Below are 23,978 nucleotides of genomic sequence, written 5' to 3' on the forward strand. Positions count from 1 at the left end.
GTAGCTCAGGCAGTAACATCAGTAGGAAATATAAAATAGAAGGGAGTGATACAAGTCCATCTCAATGAGACTTTAGTGATGTTCTATTGCAATTCAAATGCCAGCATTGACTATTTTACTCTTGATCGTAAGACCAGACTACTGTGACTATCCATTATTATATATATTTGGAAGGACTACAATGAAGCATTTATTGGCTGTTAGCTGTCAATGAATCCAGATCCTAATTCCTCCCCAAGATTAAAGTTACCTCTGCTTGTGTCCTAAAAAAAAAAAAACCAGTGAGGCAAGCTGCACTCATTTCCTAGCTGTGAAGTCTTCAGTGCTCCCTGTATAATAATGGCTTTCAAATAAGTTTCTCAAAAAAGTATGACAGGGAATAGTAGCATTTAGAGACTTTATTCCTGTTCTATATCCATTCCTTTCATCACCACTGGGGAGAATAAATGACTACGTGGGTGGTCAAAAAGAGGAGAATACCTCAATGGGAAGTCATTCTGTATCTAACTGCTATAATCATGACATTTTTGAATACGTATACTTTCCCATTAAATTACTGAAAATTACTGGTAAAGATGAAAATTTTTATCTTATGTAATGGATAATAGTCAGTTGTGGAATCGGTACATGCCTTTTCTGCAGACATTAAAAAGCAGTTAAGCTTTGCATCTTTTAATTACTAGAGTTTATGTTAATAAAAATATATACATAGGAAACCGAATTAGACACAGAACAATTTTGAGGATGGGTATATAACAGACAATACAAATGAGAATAATGCAGAGAATCACATGTAGAAAAAAAATTAAGCGCAATATTGAAAATGTTTTTCCTTCTACCAAAAGTCCTCAACAGTTTTTCCTCAGACTTTGGCAGAAGCCAAGTCACTTTAACTGTGAAATGAGGACAGACAAAACCCTGCACAACACCCAGGGTTGATTTCAGAAGCTCTTCCTTTCTTTATCTGTTAAGACAACATCATATTTTAGCAAATTACTCACCTACACAGTTACCCACCCACGGGCAGTGGTGATCAAACTTCGCTATACATCGATTGCATACACCACAGTGTTTGGACCTCACTGGCTTCCGTATCTGTAACAGCAATTAACATTTGTTTAGAAAAGCAAAAAACCCTGACATATTTTAAATAGAAAAAAAACCCCTCAGTTTAAAAGTAAATTGATTTTGCTATTGTTAACTCCTTAGAGAACTTCAAACTTGATACTAATTTTTAAAGCAATCTTAGCTATTAAGCTTAATCTATACATTATTTAACACAAACATCTATACACCAGCATTGAAATGATTTTCACATCATTTTTGTTACATAAAGGATTTTTTTTTCCATACAAAGTTCTCCTATCATCTCCAGCTATTGAGCTTTGTATAGCAACCAGTTTCATTTCAGCTTTTTAACAATGAAAATACAGAATGAGTTTGAGTTCCATGATTCTGTCAGCATCATTCATAACCGAGCTCTAACATAAACTCTTCCAGCTTATTTTCTAAAGACAGGAACATGACTCAACAAGTGGAACTTGGTGGTGCAACTTAAAATGCTAAATTACTCCCAACGTTTTTTTTTAAAAGGTTACATTTTGAAAGAAATATAAAATGGCAATAAAAAAAGAACTGATATTAAAGTGTTCTGAGATATATACACACACACAATTTTTAAGGTGTCACATCTGTACATAGTTTTCCAGCTTCAATTTTGGGAATATTAACATCATTCATGTTCTACATAGGTCAGAGCATTATAGTGTAACACTGATAACCTGGATAATTTTATATTTACCAGTTAACTTTCTAAAAATGAAATGCATTACATTTACTACGGTTACTTTTTTTTTCTTAAGCAGTTGTTTCCTTTTAAATTTTCTGTAGTGAAACTAAGTAATAACTAGTTCAAGAAAAGTATTTGCCTGCGATTTGGCAAGCTTTACAAAAATTAAGATTTATTTTTTTCCCCCTCCTGATTACTGCCAAATTGAGAAATACACCTGATTCCTGAAAAAAATATTTTACTAGAAGCACCACATAATTTTATTGTGTGTTACAGAGGTGGTGGAATGCAACCTGTGATTTTCACAAGTTGTTAGGTGTATAACCAGCCATCTTGGTAGATACATTGGATACTTGGATTTCAACACTGGCAAGTTATTTCCACAGTGATAATTTTTTTTCCTCTTATTGTTGCAGGATTTTTTTGTGTACAGATATATTATTTATTGAAAACACTGCTTAAATTAAAGATTACAAATAAATCCTGCCCTTGAAATTGCATTCTTAAGACCAAAAATGTGTTCAGTATAGGAACATCTAACTTTGGCCTAGTATTTAAAAAAAAAAATTGAAAAAATCAGTGCTGCAATTGATTAAAAAATACACTACCAAGCAGGTACTGCAGAATATACTGAGGTCCAGACTTCCTGTCTCTGCAAGTTCTACTATTGTCTGCAGGAAGAAGAGGGGAGAAAGGAAAAAAAAAAAAAAAACAAAACACATTAGAATTTAGCATACAAACAAATGCTGACAACCATTGTAATAGCTGCTTTTCAGACCCAGGGTTGTGAACTCTATTCATTTCAGGTACTTTCTACACACAGGAACAACTGAAATTCAGCTGAAACTGATTTTAAACCTACTTTATTAAACCAATATGCACATTTGCTTCTAAATTAATTCCAGCTTATACTTATTCCTAGTCTATCTAGCTTGAATTAGAGAAAAAGCAAGCTTATATTAATGTTGATACATCCATACAGTGATCAGCATCAGTTTGACTAACCTGTTGTTAAACCTATTAAAATTAATGCAGCTGAATTTCCAAACAGGAACATAAATAAAACTAGCTAGCAGGATCAGCCAGTCTAAAAATCAGACTTTCTTTCCAGAAGTATCCCATCAAAACCTTTAAAACTATATTCACCTCTTTCCTCAGATGTTGAAGCTTCAAGAAAGAAAAGAAATAATGCAAACCAAACCTCCTCTTACAGATAATGCTATACTTATGGGTCAAGTGATACACAGATGTAGGTATCAGTTACAGCATGCCTATACCTTCACACTAAAAGATAGCTTTTTTTATTTTGTACACTCCTTCAGTACCTACTTCATTGTTGGAATAGAAGGAACCTATTATTCCATTAAATGGTTTCCAACAATTTTTAAAATTCAGCAGCTGAAATCGTGCCATGTGAGACTTGAATGACATTTGTAACATACAGAAAATATCCTGAAAACATCTTTTGCCAGAATAGCCTTCCCTGAACCAGAAGGAATTCGCTCAGCATAAATAGCCTAATGGCAAATAGATTAATCTACTGCTCCCTTTCAAACCACATATATCGTATGCATCAAGGTGGTTTCTAACTGCAGAAGCAATAAAACAGTCCTTACAACTATTTTCTCATCCTAGCAATATAAATGTAACTTCCTTAATTAGGTGATGACCACTAAGGTGGGTATCTTGACCGAAGCCGCAGAAGTCTTCCTCCAAAATACTGCACTTAATAACTGGTTAGGAAAAGTTTATGGAAACTTTTCCTCAAAGTAACCAGTAAAAGCTACAGTCAACAGTCCAGGGGTAAATCAGTGTCTTAATGCTTTCCCTGCTGACCTCAGGTAAATGAGGAACAATCTGTACAGTTTTCTAACACTTCTAAGCTCTGAAAGTTGGACTATTTTTTCTCCTCACTAGTTGTATTTCCATTTGCTATTGGCCCAGTATTCTTGCCTATACCACTGCAACCCTTCAGATCCCCTCTCCAACCAACCACTGCCATTCACAAGCCCTTCCGTGTCCCTCTTGCAGCTTGCCAACTTCAGTACTTTACATCCCTTTCTCATCCCCCTCTGCCATTCCTCACTGCTCTAACATTTCCCACTACAGGACTTGAAATTAAAGGGCCTCCCTCACAAGAATAACTTTTGTAAATAAACCAGATGAACAGAAAGCAAAAAAACCCAACGAGACGTATCTACTGTGATTTCAATGCTGGTGGCGTGGCTTTTGACACCTTGGACAATTTCAGACGATACATTTTGGACAATTTCAGACGATACATTTTGGACAATTTCAGACGATACATTTTGGACAATTTCAGAAATAGTTCCTCTGATTTCAGTGGGAGTATATACTACACTACAGACTAACAAAAGGATGCACAAAGGAATGTAGATGGTGTGATGCTCAACACTGGAGTTCAGTATTGTCCACAAGCAAGATCCCAAAGCTCAGGAGAAGAGAACTGAACAAGAGCAGATAAATCACTTTTAAATACAACTCTCATCAGAGCTTATAACATAGAGACCCAGGAGCACTCAAGTTAGAGCCACATTGTTGTGCTTTGTAAACCTTGGGTCTATTTTCTATGCTTTTGAACTACTGGAAAAATTCATTTATTATTTATTTACTTATTTTAAGAGTGACTTGGGTTATTTTGTAACACAGAAGAAAGGACATGACCTATCAGAAGAATAAATGTCTGAAATTGTTGCTTACTACACATTTCCAAACATACTTAACTTGGTCATCTGGAATTAAAAGAATTTGTTTGGTTGCTTATTCCAAAGCTAAAGGCTAACTCAACATTAAACATCTGAAGACAAATGAAAACGTGAGAAAGCACTACACCGCACGAAGGTAAGACACATACCCTACAGCGGTTTGTACCCCTGATAATAGATCGGTTTACAATTTGGTTAGCTGCAATGTAAGAAATCCAAAACATTCACAGCCATATGTATCTGCCTGAAGAAGTTGCATTTTACAGTTCCTATCCAGTGCAGCAAGGCTTTTGTAACCACACTTAACTACATAAGCAAGTAGATCAAATGAATTGCATATTTGTGCAATCGGCTGAATCCAAACCAAAGTGCTGTTGCTGACTATTCTATTTAATTTAGTCCAGTTGAAGGAAGAGAATTTAGTCTGGAATTTACTTTGGCAAATTTGCAATAACAGAAAGGGAATTTGCAAAGTAAATCTGCACATTGACTAACAACTCAGTTATAACCTATTGGAGAATAGAAAAATCATTTAAGCTATCGCAAGCATCCTTTTAAAGGCTATTATATTTTCATTCCTACATAAGGTCATAATTCCAAGTGGTCTGATGTCGATCCACACAGATGTTTTCACAAATGACCGTGAAGTAGAAGCTCAAAACTCACTTTTGGTGGGATGCGAGCTTCTAGGAAACTTAACCAACGTGAAACAAATAAAATGCTTCTGCTGCTTGTATAATTTTGGTATATTCAATGCTCAGTTTGGCTGCTGAGAACAATGGACTTAAAAGAAATCACAAATGCTAATAATAGTGTTATAACGTCTTAGAAATCTATCATTAGATCATCCATATTTTCTCTAATATTTCTACCAAAACAAAAACCCACCCCAGATTGCCAGGGGTTTTGGTTGCTTTGGCCTCAAAATGTTTGTCAGTCTAATACTTTTAAACACAAAGGTAATGAAAATCAGAGGTGCTTAAATGTCTGGAAAGTTTTTATAAAATCAAATTAACTAACAGTTTTCCCATAATGGGTTATTTGTTTCAGTAAGGCAAAACTCTGAAACTTCACATTTTCATTTTCACCCAACCACTTTTTAAACTTTTTATCGTGAAAATTTAAGTTGCAATTTTATTTTGTTACTCAAAACGACTGAAATGCAACTTTGGACCAGTAAGACTTGAACATATATTCCAAACGTAAAAAAAGAAACCTGGAAGACAAAACTTTTCAACATTTTAGACCTTTTGTTATACAACAATTTATTGAAATTTCATGTACTGAACAGCAAACTACTCTGATCAACTGCTGGAAGGCTGCTGAAGAACAAGTTTCACATATCTCATGGCTTCACCTTTTTCTTTTGTTCTTCCGTGGCTTTGATGATTCCTGGATCAGATTTCCAGGATTTTCCAAAATTGTAGAAAAGTGCAACGCTATTAGCAAGGAATGGAAGATGTATAAAGAAAAAATTGAGATGTGTTTAAAGTCAAGGAATCTAAAGTTTAAAACCAAATTTCCTCTTGAAAATACCCACTGATAATTTTGAAATAAAATTTAAATAAATTTATTTTTTATGAATGCCCTTGAGTCAGTCTCTTCTGAATTAACAAAATTCAGCGCTGCTGTAAGAACTAGCTTCGTACTCAGTATTTTCTACTGCTCAAACTTGAAAAATTACTTTTTAAAATGCTGGTCTCCATGAGGCATTTCTAAAGCACTTATCCTTCTAAAGAATGAATAACGATAGTTCAGTTTTTGTAATTATTTTCCCTTTTAAATAAATTAAATTCCATGAAATTTATCTTCTTAAAAGTATTTCCTGTTTTCACAATAAACATTTCAGAGCTCTATTTATAAGACCAACATTTGACTGCCTATGTCTTCAGTGGCTTGACATCCCCGTTAGATCACAGAAAGGACTGTTTCTAGCCATAGAAGGAATTGTGCTGCAATGACCATTGATGCATGGCAATCAAGTCTCAACACCACTTATCTCCAGGAAAGGTACTGTCTGAAACCTGGTCCTATTATAAGGCAATACCCATATTTTACATCAATGAAAGTTATTTTTAACATACTAATACATCTAATACTCACAAAACCACAGGATTTAGTGTTCTCTGGAAGCGTTTATAAAATCAATTACCATATAAAGACAGAAAATAACCGTTAGTTTTAAAACATATTTCCTGTGTTGAATGACTTGCCGTATAACATGCCTAGTCTTACAACACTTGACATTTCTTCACAGAACTAAAACATTTCTTAGCAATGATGTTGAAAAATCAAATACTTCAGACATGCCTCTTCTACAAAAGGTGGAAAATTATTTACTCTGATAAACCTACAAAAGACCTGACCAACCCGACTAAAGATACCTGCCACCTGTCAGTCATAACTGCAAGGAGATGCCATATTTGACAAAGCTGTAGTAGCAGAAGCCTCTACAGCATTATCCAGGCAAAAAGGACACTTATTACTCAGGCACAAATCAGTGCACACCCAAATTACACTATATTCTGAGTAACTTAGATGAATATTTCTCTCTACTTCGGTAGTCATTAGAACTTCTACTGTAATTAAAGTTTAATATATTGTGTGTTTGCATTACAAAACCCTGCATATAAGACTTAAAAACAAGCATTACGTGGCAATCTGTACTGAATTGGTATATAACACTTTAAAGACAACAAAAAATCATTTTTTGCATGCTTTGAAAAAATTGGATTTTGAAGATAGAATAGATGATCAAATATATTCTACTATATATCTACAAGTATATGCTATTCTGTTTGACTCTGTTCTTGGAAAAAATGTTTCTTGAAGGGATTAAGCAGTATTAAAAAAATTACATAAACCATTGCTAAACAAATCTACATGGTACAGACACAAGCAAATATTAAATGAAAAAACCAGAATTTCTATAGAACAACAGTAAGTATCTCAAGTCCTTCTACACTGCTCTTGCGATGTGAAAGAACCCTGAAATACGAATAAATACAAGTAAGGCCTCTTTTTTACTTCCAAAATGCTAACAAAGTCTCATTGTTCATGTGAAGTATATCCTGAATAACTTTTGTTTTCCTTCTCTTGGGGGGAGGAATTGGCTGTGAATTTCTAGTTAAAAAATATTGGCAAGTTAAGTTAAAATTTTAATCATGTACCTTATATAGGAGAATGTTAGTATTTACTCACTAAAGGCTAATTAATCTTTCCTCTAACAAGCTATTTCCAGCAAGTTTATAATAGGGGGAGAAAACCACCAGCTATACTATAACCTAAACACTCACAGTTCTATTTGATACATTACAGATGAAAAGCTCTGACTTTCTTTAATATTTATACAATCTAATTTCTTCCTATTTTTCTTCTAAAATTACTTGCTGCCAAGAATAAGCTGGTTCAACTTATTTGTATAGCTAGAGAGAGATTACATTTTCTTTAGAATACTAAAAGTATCACCAGGGTTTGTGCCACAACAGTGAAAACTGTTTTTTCATTGAAAATACCTTAATCAGACATCTGTTACAAACAATAAAGATACAATTGAAAAAAAATTATATGACCCATTCCTAATTACTATACGTCATGTCTAGACTGTTAAAGACAATAGGGGGAACGACAATTTATTTTCTATCCAGTAAAAGGGGTTTTATAACCTTAAAGTTTCAGAATCGTTTTTTAACTGACTAAAATTTGGACAACCTGTGTGATTAAGCAGCTGTCCATTTTCTGAACTTACTCTTCCCCCATTTTACTCCATAAAATACAGAGAGAGTGTAAGAGACTCCCCACAGAGTCCAAGTTTTGCCTTTCCTTTTATCATGGTGGTGTCAGATGAGTGCAACACTGACAGTGTAAATGGTGGCAGATAAGGTACTTCTGTGCTGAGGATGGGAGATGTCAGGAGACTACATAAGAAAGTAGAGTTAAGTATAGATAAGCAGTAACTATGTAAATGGAGAAAGACAAAGTCAGCAGTATTTTTCATTAGTATCTTCAAAAACCCATTTTTCATAAGTTTTAAGCAAAACTGGGGAGAAGGGATGAAAACCAACCAGACTGAAGGAGAAAGTTAGAATTGTCTTCTCCAGGATATTTCTGGCATCGGATGTAGATAAACAACTCCAACTGTGGGATTCATCTCACCTACCTCAAATCGCTCAGTATGCCTTCATACACAACAGAAAGGAAAAAGCGACGTCCAATCTATCTTCACTATGAAGATATTTAAATTAAGTCACAGAAGCAGTGCCCTACAAGTGGCTATTTTTTTCCGCTGGCTATGAAAAGCACTCAAACAACTTAGATATGGATGTCCACACTAGAGGTATCTAAAATTATGTTGAACTCCCCTCTGAAGTTTACTCCCAAAGAGATCTTAGCAACTTGTATCACAGACATCTCTCAAAACTCTCCATACGCAAGAAACCCTTGTAGGTTTGCATTAGCTACAGAGTTGGGAATCAGTTCTCCAGAGAGTGCCTTGTTTTGTCCTAACATCCTCATTTACAACTACAGAAGGAAAAATACATTACCATATTATTAAGGGCTGCAAAATGCATGATATAGCAGGCATTCACCTTCTGCCCTGTCACTAATTTGCTGTCTTTTATGAGGTTTCCCCGGTTTTCATTGTGAGAGACAAAGCAGAAACACTCATGAAACACTTCCTACTTTTAGTCCTAATCAATATCCTTTAATTATTAGGATCATAGAATGGTTTGGGTTGGAAGGGACCTTAAAGATCATCTAGTTCCAATGCCCATGCTACGGGCAGGGACACCTTCCACTAGACCTTGTTGCTCAAAGCCCCATCCAACCTGGCCCAGAACAAGTACAACAGGCTGAAAATTATTCCAGGAAACCACATGGAACCACAAAGACCATCTCATTAAAAAGAAAATTAAAACCCAACAAGCACCCCACAACCCATGAGTGAGGTACACATGTGATGAGCTGATTTTTCATTCTGAACTGCAGCCTATTTAAAAGGGCCCAAACACATGCAGCTTCCTGCTATCACAGCTACACATCATACAAGAGTCTGAAACCAAGCCAAAATACACATTATTTAGCAAGATGCTCCCTTCCACTAACTACAAATCCAGTAATAAAGTCCTTTTCTCCTAAAGAGAAAAATCTGCAGCCAGTGTAAGCTGTCGGAGATCAATATATGCTAATGAACTTGCCAGTTCATAACAGCTGTACATCTGGATCCAAGAGTCCAGGTAGATAACAGAAGATAGCTACACAAGAAGCCTCGTTTGACTAGGCATTTATTAGATAAAATCCATTTTTAATCAACTGAAGCTCTGCAAAAGCGCTCTACCTCCATCTTCTATCTAATATAAAAAAAATCCCTTAGCTTGCAAAAAAAAAAAAAATCATTCACTGCCATCTCCCCCACCCCAGAATTTTTTTATTTTTTAATTTTTTTTAATTTAGAAAAGCATTTAGACATGGGAACAGAAGTTCTGGATAGCTGGGCCTGGGGTTTGGATTTTGTGGGTCTTTGGTTCCTCTAGAAACATGGCTGCTGGCTTCTTTCTGCATGCATGCAAGGCTTTTTGCTGTTTTCCTGAAGCTAATTTTGGTAATATAAATGGGTTTTTTTGTTTTTAACTGCTTAACTGTACCAATCGGCTTGTTACAGTTTTTAAAACACTATGTTATTTTAACAGCTTTGTGAAATCATGAAAATCATCATGAATTCTCTTACACCCAGTTTTTAAAATGTTTCCTAATTGAAAAAGTGTGCAGTGTTTGTTTTCTTTCACATAAAACCCATCAATACATGAACTATATTTGAAATAAGATAATCAATACAGCATTAATCAATGATAAATTATTTTAAAAATTATAAATTGGCTTATGCCATCTCATCTCAGCATTGCAAGTAGTATGCTATACCAAAAAAGCTTAATGAAAACTGCATACTCCTATTTGCACCAAATGGAAGTAGTAGAACCAAAAAAAACCCCTGTGAATATTCTGGGTTACAGCAAACCCTGACATCTTAGAAAAACAGAGCAATATAAGAACCTTCTGACAAAACAGGCACTATTTGTTCAGCTGGAACTGAAAAGACTGCGTGAACAACTAAGATACGAACTTGGTACATGTGCCCTGAACTTTTACAGGACAAGAGAACGTTCTACCTATAAGTGCTAATGAAAAAGAATGAAATGTGAAATTCTAGTCTCATGTTATTAGAAATGTACTTTACATCTTTTTTTTCCCCTTTGTCATGGTTTAACTCCAGCCAGCAGCTAAGCACCTTGCAGCCGCTCCCTCACTCCCCGCCCTCGCTCCCAGTGGGATAGGGAGGAGAATCGGGAAAGAAGGTAAAACTCGTGGGTTGAGATAAGAACTGTTTAATAACTAAAGTGAAATATAATACTAACAATAATAATAATGAAATATAATAATAATAGTAATGAAAAGGAATATAACAAAACAAAAAAAGAGAAGGGGAAAAAAAAGAAAAAAAAAAACCCAGTGATGCATAATGCAATTGCTCACCCCCCGCTGACCGATGCCAGAGCAGCGATCTGTGCCTCCTGGCCAACTCCCCCTGTTTATATACTGGGCATGACGTTCCATGGTATGGAATACCCCTTCGGCTAGTTCGGGTCAGCTGTCCTGGCTCTGCTCCCTCCCAGCTTCTTGCACACCTGCTTGCTGGCAGAGCATGGGAAACTGGAAAATCCTTGACTTAAGTGCTACTTAGCAACAACTAAAACATGAGTGTGTTATCAACATCATTCTCACCGTAAATCCAAAACACAGCACTGTACCAGCTACTAAGAAGAAAATTAACTCTATCCCAGCCTAAGCCAGGACACCCTTTAAAAATAAAACTAAATTAATATACAGTGATTTAGTGTGTAGGATTTTTGAGGGTATTTCCCCCCTACTCTGCAAACAGTAGAAGATTAGAATACACTAAGAGAGCAAGACATAACTATCCTGTTATGGGCAAAAGACAGTTAAAGGGAAGCAGCAAAACAGCAGCAAAAGAGTGGCAGGGAAGCACAGGACCATAGACTCATATATCCATAAATATACAGATCATAACTTCCTCATTCCCAGCAAGAATAGGATTTCTGTTTTAACAAATATACCAGACTCAGAAGCTGCTGAGAAAAATTCAATAGAATGGAAACATTTACAAAAATTCAGTACACTAGATTCATCTAAACTGTTTGAATTTACTTTCAAGATTGGTCTTTTAGAAGACACATCATTAAGCCTTAGAATCTATAGACTTATTTTTCATGTGACCACCCTGAAATTCAAGAAAATGCACTGCTAATCTTTGGTTTTATTTGTTCTTTATGATACATTGTTTCGACTGCCCTTTTCTGTCTCATTAGGATTAAACCCAGAAGACCAGATGATCTTCCAGACACCTTCAACATATCTACAAGAAAAGAAAATTCTTACCAAACACCTGAATATTAAAGTAACCCTTGCAGCAATTAAGACCTTTATGTTATTTATAATACAAAGTTCCAGTAAGGCAATTCATGATAGTTTTTTAAGGTTAGAAACTTTTTTCCTGAGCAAAAGATGGTCAGAATTTGTGAAAACTACCAGGACAGGTTTTATCACTTGAACATTATACTCTGTTCCACTGCAAGTAATCATATAAAGCTGTAAAAATACAAGAATCCTTTCTCCAACCACAATGCTGTGCCTCATGCTATAAAAATAGAGCAGGCATGCAATTTCTTTTTTCCAATAAAGCTACAGGGCAATTTTCCAGAAGAAGAAGAATGAATTTGGAATCTTATTACAAAGGCTTCCAATTAAAAATCACCAATTAAAGGAAGATGGCCTCAAGCACTAAGTCTCTAAAACTGCTTGTCAGAGAATTGTGTCAGCTCTAATGAAAGCAATTAGTAACTGAAGTTTTTAGACTACTACTACTGTGTACAAAAAACTGTTGCAAAGGTTTTGAGGCACCTACCTTAAATTACAGAAGCAGTACAGTATTTTATTGACATTCTGAAGTCAGACTTTATTAGGGTAATTAACTGTCTATTACTTAGAAGGTTACTACTTCTAGTGGACAATGAATATTATTCTGTGACAAAAAACACCCCAAACTTCAAGTTACATTAATCAGAATGGCTAACAGAAATAAAAATCTAAGCAAGTTGGTACAAATATGAAGAAAACATGAGCTTCAGGATAAAAATTTCACAATTTGCCAGCCTTAAGGGACAGCTTTCTACATCAAGATAAAGGCCATCATCAAGTTGTGTTGGCTGTGCAGCCATTTTAATATGGTCAAGGACTTTAAATCAAAGTTGCACACATTCTCAGATTTGGTTCAAGCTGATGTTATGTTAGTACAAGAAAGTGTTTCACAGTAACTCAACATTTGCAACCCAAAACATGTAGTAGCATTAGCAAATGTGAGTTTCTAAAGAAAACCTACAAGGTATGGAGAGCTGAGATTCAGAAGTGAGATAGTGTAGTTATTTTAACTGCCTCAGAAACTTGTATTTTACTATTTGCCAAAAGTCAGGTTTTCTTAACAAAAAGAACAGAAATGCAACTTCAGTCTAGAGGCATGACATATTTAGACAGTTCTACTCCATTCCATAGAAACTGGAAAAGTATACCTCCATTTTTAACTACTGCTTTTTAAAATGTTTTTCATATTCATTTTGTACTCACTTTCCTCATTCTGCAGCTACTAGTAAATTTAATTGAGTAAAAACATAGAAAATCAGGCCAGACAGAGAGACTGGTAGTAGGACCAGCACTTCTAAATAACTGTTTCAAGACATACTCATGCTAATATTGATAGAATTTCTTTATTTATTTATTTTTTACTTAACAGCCACTAGATTTTCATTTTTAAGTTTTTTAAACATGAAATAGCAGTCATCTCCAGTCACATGGGACTGCTATTATTCACAGCAGCACCTTTGCAAACACTGTCAGCATGGAAGCCAAAGGCAGCATGGAAGCAGGGTCTCCTCTCTGTTCTCAACCCAAAAATGTGAGGCTCATTTAGCTAAGGTTGGAGAACATATTAACAAGATGATAAAAGGGCTGCACTGCTACTATCCTATTTCATGGTAATTCCTTTGAAGATGAAAAGAAAACCAGTTTCTAGAAAAGTCAAGCCAACATCCATCATAAATATTAAGCTCACTTCAACTATTTACAGCTATAAGAACTGTATTAAACATTTAATAAAACATTAAATCTCTATTTTGTTTTCTTGGTTATTGTAATTACAATGCCCAAGGAAGTTGTTTAAAAATTTGAATCTACTTCCTTCAGGTGGATAACTGATGTTCTTCAGTGAACTCTGAATCAATTTCTACCCCTGTGAGTATGAAAAGTTCATATCTAGGCAGACAGTCAAAGACATAAAAAGATGGGCATATGCTGAATCTCTATAATCTAGTGTTAATACATACATCTTCAAAGACTGAAAATACAGTTAACAAATGTATCTAAAGTTTGTATGAAATGGAATTTGCAAAATCTTTAGGAAGAATTAACTATAAAGCTAATGCCACTGGAATTGATACATACCATGAAATTACCTACTGTTTTTCAGAAAAGCAGTGTCTAAAAATGCAGTCAACTACACCTTGTCACCTCACAGCCAGAGCATATTTTATAAAGTTGCTTACATTTCCCCCACTTAAGAAACTGGTAAAGCACAGGAAATTTTGCAGACTACTGTAAGCCAATTTTGAGGAAAATCTTTCACTTACCGAAGCAAAGCAATAGCGTGCACGTTTTTAAAGCAATAAAATAATTACCATCAATATAGAAAGCAATGTTTAATGGAGATAGTAATTTTAAAACTTTAATTAGTTTACTTACTCTTATGTGTAGGATATATCTAGGTATTACATCATACTAGTAGCATGAAAAAATATTGCTTATTACTGTACACAAAAAAGGATATCATTCCAAAACCAGAAGAACCACGTCACGTACATCCAGAATTTCGTTGCCAAGTATATTCCAAGAGGCAGTGCACTGTGCATGGAGTGATCAAAGAATGACCTGTAAGGTAGGAGCAATGTCACATGGTAAGTTTCAACTTATAAAATGTAAATCCTGAACTACTGCTTCTGAAAAACACTTCCCATTAAAATATGTACTATAATGGGATATTGCAAAATATGCCATAAAAACATTTTCCTCACTTTTACCTTCAAAGTTCATGAGAAATTCCCATTTTCAACCTGTCCAGATGAAGGGTCATGACTGAAAGCTACTTAATTAAAATTTATACATTTACTTTTGAAGTGAATGTCAAGAACTGAACAAGAAAGGTAGAATGAGTATATATTCATGCTAAAACTACACTGTGAAAGCAGTTAGAAACCTGTGAGGTTCCTAGCCTACATGGATAGTGGTTGCAAACTAAATTTACTTATGAGATTTCAGCACTAAAGATATTTTGGAAACCCATACAATGAAAATTTCATGTTAAAATTACTTCAGTAAGAAAAAAGCTTAAGAGACCTTGGTGTTATCAGCCTACATACTTGAAATATTTCAGATTCTTGAATCTTTTGCTTCTGTTACAGTTGCCAATAGAAAGTCAGAAAAAAACCCAGATTAATTCATTTCCCACATCACTAGATTTGCCAAGTTCTAAGACAGAATGCTGCTACTTTAAAAAAAAAAAAAAAAAGCCATCAGAATTATTTTCACTTTCTTATACTCCTGCATTTTAAAGACTATTCTGAATAAAGTTGAATATAGTTGAGACAAACTAGGTGAGTGATCAGATTACTCCATATTCAAGAAAAAATTGCTAAACATATCAAAAGTCACACTCTAAACTGCTAAACTCCTTGAAATAAAACTTCTTCCATCATCTGCCTAAACATCCTCAGGACTGCCACAGACAAATGTGTGCACCGAGTAGTTTCCATTTTACTTCTTTAATCCCTTGCAGTAACTGTCTCTCCTCTAATGGAAGTTTCTCAGGTCTTTTGAGAAAATCCTATAAGGAAGATGAGCTAAGACGGTGAGTAATAAGTGAATATACATTTGGACACACAGTATTCACTCAGCAGTAATCTATCTTTCAGTGATTTCTGTGCATTTTTTCTGTGTGTGAAATGAGTAGCGAGGAAAACACAGCTAAGCAGATTAGCTAAAATTCAGCAGGGAAAGGAAATACTACTAGAATAGCAGCAAAAGTTTAATTCAAACCTGGGCTTTGTGAAAAACACTTCAAAAAGTATTTATACTAAACATTAAGCAAAGGATAAGAGAAAGCAAGAATGTTAATCCTGAATACGTGTCAGGTAGGTCAAAAATATAAAACTTGACAAAACATAGGTCTTGAGAAACTTGAAGAAATCTTGTCCTTGTTTCCTGCAGGAGGCATGGTTGAGGATTTGCATTGCCAAATAAATTATTTGTGGGAGGAGGTCAGCAAATTGCACAGCCTCAGAGATGACAAAAAGACTAAACAGATCATCTCCAGGATCCTGGAGAGATAACAGCCTCATGCCCCCTCACCCCCGTCCGGGTGTACTAAGTTCACTAAGATTCTATGAACTTGGTTTACAGAACAGATATATTTTCTTTTTCTCTTTAAACGGAAAGGAAGGAAAAGCAAATGGTTCTAATAAACATGACATTCAATGCCAGAAAAGCAGAAAGCTCATAAGTGTGAAGATATAATAAGTTCTTCTATACGTGCCACACATGACAACAAAAAGCATAGCATAGATGAAGTAGTCTACAGATCTTGAAAATCTGTTGGAGCATGCCTGCGTGTGTGTGTGCATATGCACGTGCATTTACACATAATAAATCTGTACAAAATGAAGAACCACCCACCATAGGAAAAGATCAGGTTTGAGACCATCTAAGGAACCCGAAGGTGCACAAGTCCATGGGACCTGATGAGATGCATCCGTGGGATGCATCTCATCAGGTCCCATGCAACTGGGGGATGAAGTGGCTAAGCCACTTTCCATCATATTTGAGAAGTCATGGCAGTCTGGGGAAGTTCCCACTGACTGGAAAAGGGGAAACATAACCCTCATTTTTAAAAAGGGAAAAAAGGAAGACCTGGGGAACTACAGGCCAGTCAGTCTCACCTCTGGGCCCAGCAAGATCATGGAACGGATCCTCCTGAAAACTATGCTAGGGCACATGGAAAATAAGGAGGTGATTGGTGACAGCCAACACGGCTTCACTAAGGGCAAATCGTGTCTGACAAATTTGGTGGCCTTCTACGACGGGGTTACAGTGTTGGTGGATAAGGGAAGAGCAATGGATGTCATCTACATGGACTTGTGCAAAGCATTTGACACTGTCCCACATGACATCCTTGTCTCTAAATTGGGGAGACATGGATTTGATGGATGGACCACTCAGTGGATAAGGAGCTGGCTGGATGGTCGCACTCAAAGAGCTGTGGTCAAGTGCTCGATGTCCAAGTGGAGACCAGTGACGAGTGGCATTCCTCAGGTGTCGGTATTGGGACCGGTGCTGTTTAACATCTTTGTCGGTGACATGGACAGTGGGATTGATTGCACCCTCAGCAAGTTTGCCAGTGGCACCAAGCTGTGTGGTGCAGTTACACGCTGGAGGGAAAGGATGCCATCCAGAGGGACCTTGACAGGCTTGAGAGGTTGGCCTGTGCGAACCTCATGAAGTTCAACAAGGCCAAGTGCAAGGTCCTGCACATGGGTCAGGGCAATCCCAAGCACAAATACAGGCTGGGCGATGAGTGGCTTGAGAGCAGCCCTGCGGAGAAGGACTTGGGGGTATTAGTGGATGAAAAACTGAGTATGAGCCAGCAATGTGCACTTGCAGCCCAGAAAGCCAACCGTATCCTGGGCTGCATCAAAAGAAGCGTAACGAGCAGGCCGAAGGAGGTGATTCTGCCCCTCTACTCTGCTCTCGTGAGACCCTACCTGGAGTACTGCGTTCAGCTCTGGGGCCCCCAACAGAAGAAATACATGGACCTGCTCGAGCAGGTCCAGAGGAGGGCTACAAAGATGATCAGGGGATTGGAGCACCTCCCCTATGAGGATAGGCTGAGAGAGTTGGGGTTGTTTAGCCTGGAGAAGAGAAGGCTCTGGGGAGACCTTATAGCAGCCTTCCAGTACTTAAAGGTGGCCTACAGGAAAGATAGGGAGGGACTCTTTATCAGGGCATGTAGTGACAGGACGAGGGGTAATGGTTTTAAGCTGAAAGAGGGTAGATTTAGATTAGATATTAGGAAGAAATTCTTTACTGTGAGGGTGGTGAGGCACTGGAACAGGTTGCCCAGAGAAGCTGTGGATGCCCCCTCCCTGGCAGTGTTCAAGGCCAGGTTGGATGGGGCTTTGAGCAACAAGGTCTAGTGGAAGGTGTCCCTGCCCATGGCAGGGGGGTTGGAAACAGATGATATTTAAGGTCCCTTCCAACCGAAACCATTCTATGATTCTACGATTCATTCTATGATTCTATAATTAAAGTAATCACAAACACAACTAAAATTCTTTATGATCAGGTAACAAATGAAAAACATTATTAGAAAGCAGCCTTTTTCTTTAGTCACCCCTTTCCACAACAGAAGCTACAAAACCTGACTATAATTTAATTTCTCTCTATAAATGTCTTTGGATGCCTTTGGGTATTTAAATTCTAAAAAATTGGGTTTTAATAGCAAACTCGCACATATATTTTTTTCTATTTCTTTCTAGTAACTTTTCCCTTGACTGTTTTCTTCAAAATTCATGCTGATAACTCTTTGTAGACAGACATTCAGCACCCTCCTCTGGAGAATGACTGAATTTCTGTTCTGCTGTTAGCTTCTATTACCTCAGTGGTATTCACCCAAGGTAATTCCATGGCTATTTGCAAGACAACAGAGCATTATAAGAGCTAAAGTTGCACAAGATCTTTCCCAAAAATAGTAATAAAAAAATTCCAACAAAAAAAATAAATGTTGCATGTCAAAAAAAAAAAATCCACAAAAAAATAGAAAGTTAAGATTACTTATCCAATAAAGATGCCAGCAAAACACTTCTTGTGTGCACACTGAACAGACAGTGTCCTGGTAAAACACTTACTTTGAAAGAAACTGCACCATAGCCCAAACGCCACCATACATCAGCCCTTTAATGAGCCAAGAATCAATGTCTAGGTCTGCTATAAACCCAACCAGCCAAATTACTAGGAAAGGAGTTCCCAGCATCACCTTCTGACGGAATTCCTGTATAGAAACAAATATCAGTAAGTAATTCTATTTTTAGGAACAGGTTGTATAATAATATTCTACAATAAATAGGACAGTCACAAAAACCTTAAATAAATTTTCAAGAAGCTTGACATAGGGGGAGGAATCTTCATAAATTTTTGTCATTTCCTATATTTACATATCTCCAAAGTATGGGCAAGAAAAAAAAAAGTCTTCCTAAAATTTTATAACAAATCAATAATTTTATTCATTTATTTTAGAAGAACTGTCTTTTAGAGACTTTACTGTTAATCCAGAATAAAGGCAAAAGTAGCTCTTTTTTAAGAATCTATCAAAGCGTATAAACTACTACATAGCACATGGTAATCTCAGTGAATTTTAAAGACTGAAGTTACGTAAGTAATAGATAAAGTCATACTGAAGCATCTATGAAGAAAAATAGGACCTTTTTTGTCTTATACTATGTGGGTACAATTCCTGATTAAGGCACTGAACTCTTTGCAAATATTCAAAGCACAGTCACAATGCACCTGTACACATAATGCAATGCACAAATCAATTTAAGTCAATTAGCACTGCATTATTATATTACCACAGGGTTAAAGCACAGGCTGTAGCCAGCGCTTTAATCATCAAGATGCAATGTATCTTTAAATCAAGAAGTTACAACAAATCAGTGATAGCAATACTTAATATCCAGGACAACACTCTGCATGGTAAGAAAATATTAACTCTATGTAAGTTCTCAAGCTATAGGCAGGTAGACAATTCTTCATGCTAGAGCAACACATTACCCTTTATACCCTCATTTCTTGTCTCCTCCTATCTGCAGTATTAAATAATAACCTGAGACGAAAAAGGCCTCCACATTAGAGATTCATATATTACATTACACTGCCAAGATTGACTGCTTCTTTCAACACAAAACACTACATAATTAGAGAGGAGATCAGAGCTCAGGGTATCTAAAATGGTACTTTCCTTAGATACCTGAGAGTCAGCTTTGTGAAAGTCTTGGCTATCCCCAACAATACCAGACCACTTGGTACTTTCCTAATGTTTAGTTAGCACAAAAACTAAAGGTAACTGTGTGGAGGCTTAGGCCTTTCTTTCCTCCCGCCTTGAATAAAGCTTTTTTTTTTTCTTTTGCAATTACTTTTGTCACAACAAAACGATGTTTCCTAAAACTGAAATGTGGGGAAACCACAGTACTGAACTGCTTACCTTAAACAAACACACATGCCCCCAAACCACCAGCAGCAGTAATAGTGATTTACAGAAGTGTTATACTACTCCTTACCTTATCAGCTTTTAGTTTTCTCAGAAAGGATGGACTGTCATATCCCTTTGCCTGTCTTGCTTCCTGCAGGTGATTGATCATCCAAACATTTTTCCTCTGTTTTGCTAGATCAAGTGGTGACTCTCCCTGCCAGGAGTATAAAAGTGGGAAACATCCAATTCAAAAATAAAATGCATTCAGAGCACTTTTGAAACAGAAGATTGCCAGGTAAAAATAATACATTTTAAATCAGTTTAAGCTACATGCTGGCATACTTTTTGCTCTGCAGCTTACTTGACATCAAACATCATTCATTCCTTTTGGTCTTTTTCACTCTCTCATAACTATACATGCGTGGACAAGTAGAATATTAAATGTGTGATCCTGACAATATGTATGTCCTGACATAGCAATAATTGTTGCCTTTGGCATAACACATCTGTTTCACTGTTCTACACACAGTCTACTAGTCTGTAAACAAAAGACTGTGCTTCCCCCTCAGCTATTGACAGGCAGCAGAAATCAAGTAAAGAATAAGAACTCGTGACCCACTGGATCATGGAGACTCTCCCAGTCTAAAGCCTGACTTCTCAGTTAATTCTCTGCCTTTTTGGCAGAGTGAAGTTACTAATATCATGGAATGCTTCTATAAGGAATTTTTTCCACAAGCTTAATGTTCTTATATTCATCTCAGTTACTGAAGTCCTAGGAAGAAAATGGGAAAGAATAAACTGATTGCTCATGTCCAACTTATTCCAAAACTGAGCTTTTATGCTTAGCTTGTGCTTCACGTACTTTGGGTGCTAAGCCAGCAATGCTCCATGCTTTCTCTTTCCCTACTTTCAGAGAGGACTGACAGACAAAGCAAGAGAGAGAGACAGAGAGAGATACAGGGGCCAAAGGTGCCTACCAAACTGATTTGATTTTACTGCTTTTTAAACATTTAGGAAGAGAGCTAAATGAAGTTATTGACTGGGTCTAAAATTATAGAGGAGGCAAGAGACAACCAATTGCAGGTACCTCCAGCTTCAGTTTTGCATTTGACTCCTCCTCTCTTCTACTGGAGTTAACTCCCCTCCTAAACAAACCATTCATGGAGGCTTGAAAAAGGGCTGAATCCTCCATCGCTCGGCCCCCTCCTAAAAAAAAAGTGAGACAGGTACCAGAAACTGAAATTACCCAGAAAGGGCAATAATTACTATAGACAGAAGAGATTTCAAAGATTAAAAAGTACAGTTAGCTACCTATATCCCATAGAAAGACAATGGGAATTGAGTACTTAACTGTCATTTTTGCCTTTGAAATCCTGCTCCAAATCTCTAAAAGGAGAGTAAATAGCACAGACTACAGATTATGAGGTAAAGCTTTTAGCTACTTAACAGGATCTTGCACTCCTTCTGTGCGAGAAGTTTAACTAGCAAAATCAGTTAAAAAAAGAATAACCTTTTGACTTAACGTGGCTTCAAAGTTGTTTAGCCAGATGTTTAAGAAACAGATTAAGTTAACTCCATCCTCAACAGAAATGCCTGAAATCAAACTATGGTGCCTGCTTCATCACAAATTTAATAGCACCTTGAATTGCTAATATCTGGAAAACTCCAGAGATGCTGTTATTTTAATATCACCTTATATATCCAGACTGTAAAGATTACCTGTGGACAAGCAATCCCCTCTGGGAGTTGATCTCCCAAGTAAATCCTGAAGTTGTCTTGGGGTCCAGCTGAGCATCCCTTCCACTAGAGGGCCATGAGACACCTAGGAACTGCCTAGATAAAAAGATTGAGGGAGCTTTAAAGAAGTCTTTGACTATGCTTCTCATCACCTGGCCATTTGAATATTTTCCTTATATTCACAGGGGTGGCGGATGGCTGACTTGCTTAGAAAGGGGGGGGGGGGGGGGGGGGGAAATCGGGGAACTTAATCTAGTAACACACTTAGTTTGCCAGCAAGCAATCAGGCTTCAATAGTATATATTTAAAGTGTTTAGATAGAAAGAATAATCTGAAGAGTCATTACCATAGGGAACTGTGTATGTAGACTTCCACAGACAAGCCTACAGATACACTGCATAATCAAGAAACTACATCTAAAGTCCATTCAATGATTCATTAACAGATTTAAAAAAAAAAAAATCTTCCTTAAACCATAAAAGCTCTTTTAGGTCTCTATTACTCTCTAGTAAAAAAGGAGCTTCTGCTTATATTTAAATAAAATTTACAGGTTTCCCCCCAGCCCCCAGTGATAAGCTGACGCCCTGTGAAATCCTGTCCTCATCTGCCCAATCTGTCTACTGGTGTGGCAAGATAATTTCCTTAACAAAAAAACCAACCCAACAAAAAAAACCACTGACTACTGAAAAGCAGCTTCCAACTCCAACTGTAATCCAGTTCTTGAAAAGGAAAAAGAAAGTATCTTACTACCAAAAGAAAAGTATTCTTTTCTTGTACAGCATAACATAAAGAGGATAAAAATCAGGACAAACCCACTGCTTGTATCAAGCTTTATTCTAGAATAAGAGTGCTATTGTTCATATACTTCTCAAACTGTGATGCAAAGTAAAAAGAGCACCTTACTGCGATGACTGGTTCCAATTTGTTCCAAACCTAAGTGGCCAGCAGCATACCCCTTTCTAACACAGACTGCCTAGAGCCGATAACAACAAGGTCAAAGCTCGCACCTGATATTTCAGCCGCTACATAAGATGAACGGCTTTCAGCGAATATATTTCTTTACCCTTAGCTGTCTTACCACCATTCTTGGTCAATTCCATGGGCTATCTGAGAAAAGGACTTCATTAGACAGTGCTGCAGAAATCTGGAAGTGACTGCATCAGAAAGGAGCCTTTCACGATTCCTTTTATTTCTGGGGAAACGTGAGCCAGGCACTTAAAAACTGGTTTTTGGCTCAAAGAAAACTTTTTGCTGAACAGTCAAGGGAGAAGCACAAAACTGAGTTTTTATATGCCTATAAAAATCAACCCAATTCTTATGTTTCCTATATGTTTACTATCACCCAAATCAGCGTCTGTTATAAAGCCACCGGTAGGATGGCAAAACTGCCACTGCTAGAACGATTTTGATCCTCTGAAGATCCTAGAAACCTAGGAAGGCATGCAAGAAACCTAGACTCCACCACAGAAGGCAGGCAGTGGTTAATGAAACCAGGCACATGTCTTCTGGCATGACTGGAAAGATATCATGATCCAGCAGGTTCAAAAACCTATTTTTCTACTGACTGCTGCTGTCTGTCAATAAAGAAGGAGAGACCACAAACTGCTTCAGGCTAGCAGATACTTTTTGGCCAAACATGAATTTTTATTACAGATTTCATAAGAGTCCAGAAATGTGGGCAAGGTGATGATTTTAAAACTCTAATCACACTAATCGGTCCGTCAAGGGAAGCAAGGTATGACACACTGATTTTTTTTTCCACAAAAATACCTTAATTTTTACCATTAGGTGGCATAGAAAAAAAGCTTTTCAACAGTTTACAAGAAGTGAGACTAGAAGCATAATTCATCCACACGACTGACCTTACAGACCAGGAATAATTATTATATATTCATATCAGTACATATAAGAGGCTAGTTGATTTGTTTTAAACACGTGAAAAGCCATGTGATTTTTCTAATGAGTTTTCGTTCATGATCATCAGTATTTCTGATATTCTAAAGTAGATGTAGGACCTAGAAAGCTACCAGCAAAATTTGACCGCACCCTTAAAAAGACTGTTCCATGCTGTTCAAGAAAACAGATTGGTATGTATATTTTTTTTTAGCATATTTCTATCACTTGTGGCCAAGGAAAATAGGCCCTGGCCATATTAATCAGTAGGGAAAATGGTGAAAGGTCAAATGAATTTAATTAAGTATTTAATATTTTATAAATGAAGATTTACAGCTGTATTTTCCAGTGTAACCACTCCATATGTAACACTCATTAAGTGGAAAATACAAATATTTGAAGAGAAATTGAG

General features: G+C 36.6%; 1 protein-coding gene across 1 annotated transcript in view; it reads right to left on the reverse strand.

The window, feature by feature from the left end:
* Positions 1-23,978, reverse strand: part of ZDHHC17 (zinc finger DHHC-type palmitoyltransferase 17) — an 80,286-nt gene that overhangs the window by 10,907 nt on the left and 45,401 nt on the right. Inside the window, exons 8-13 of the mRNA XM_050898094.1 lie at positions 20,025-20,150; positions 18,597-18,739; positions 14,468-14,568; positions 5,873-5,997; positions 2,398-2,460; positions 1,002-1,095 (exon numbers count right to left, since the gene is read on the reverse strand). Of these exons, the coding sequence (XP_050754051.1) occupies positions 1,002-1,095; positions 2,398-2,460; positions 5,873-5,997; positions 14,468-14,568; positions 18,597-18,739; positions 20,025-20,150 (652 nt within the window). The remainder of the gene's footprint in view (positions 1-1,001; positions 1,096-2,397; positions 2,461-5,872; positions 5,998-14,467; positions 14,569-18,596; positions 18,740-20,024; positions 20,151-23,978) is intronic.

This window comes from Gymnogyps californianus, chromosome 1 (genome assembly GCF_018139145.2).
Source record: "Gymnogyps californianus isolate 813 chromosome 1, ASM1813914v2, whole genome shotgun sequence".
In the NCBI taxonomy this organism is placed as follows: domain Eukaryota; kingdom Metazoa; phylum Chordata; class Aves; order Accipitriformes; family Cathartidae; genus Gymnogyps; species Gymnogyps californianus.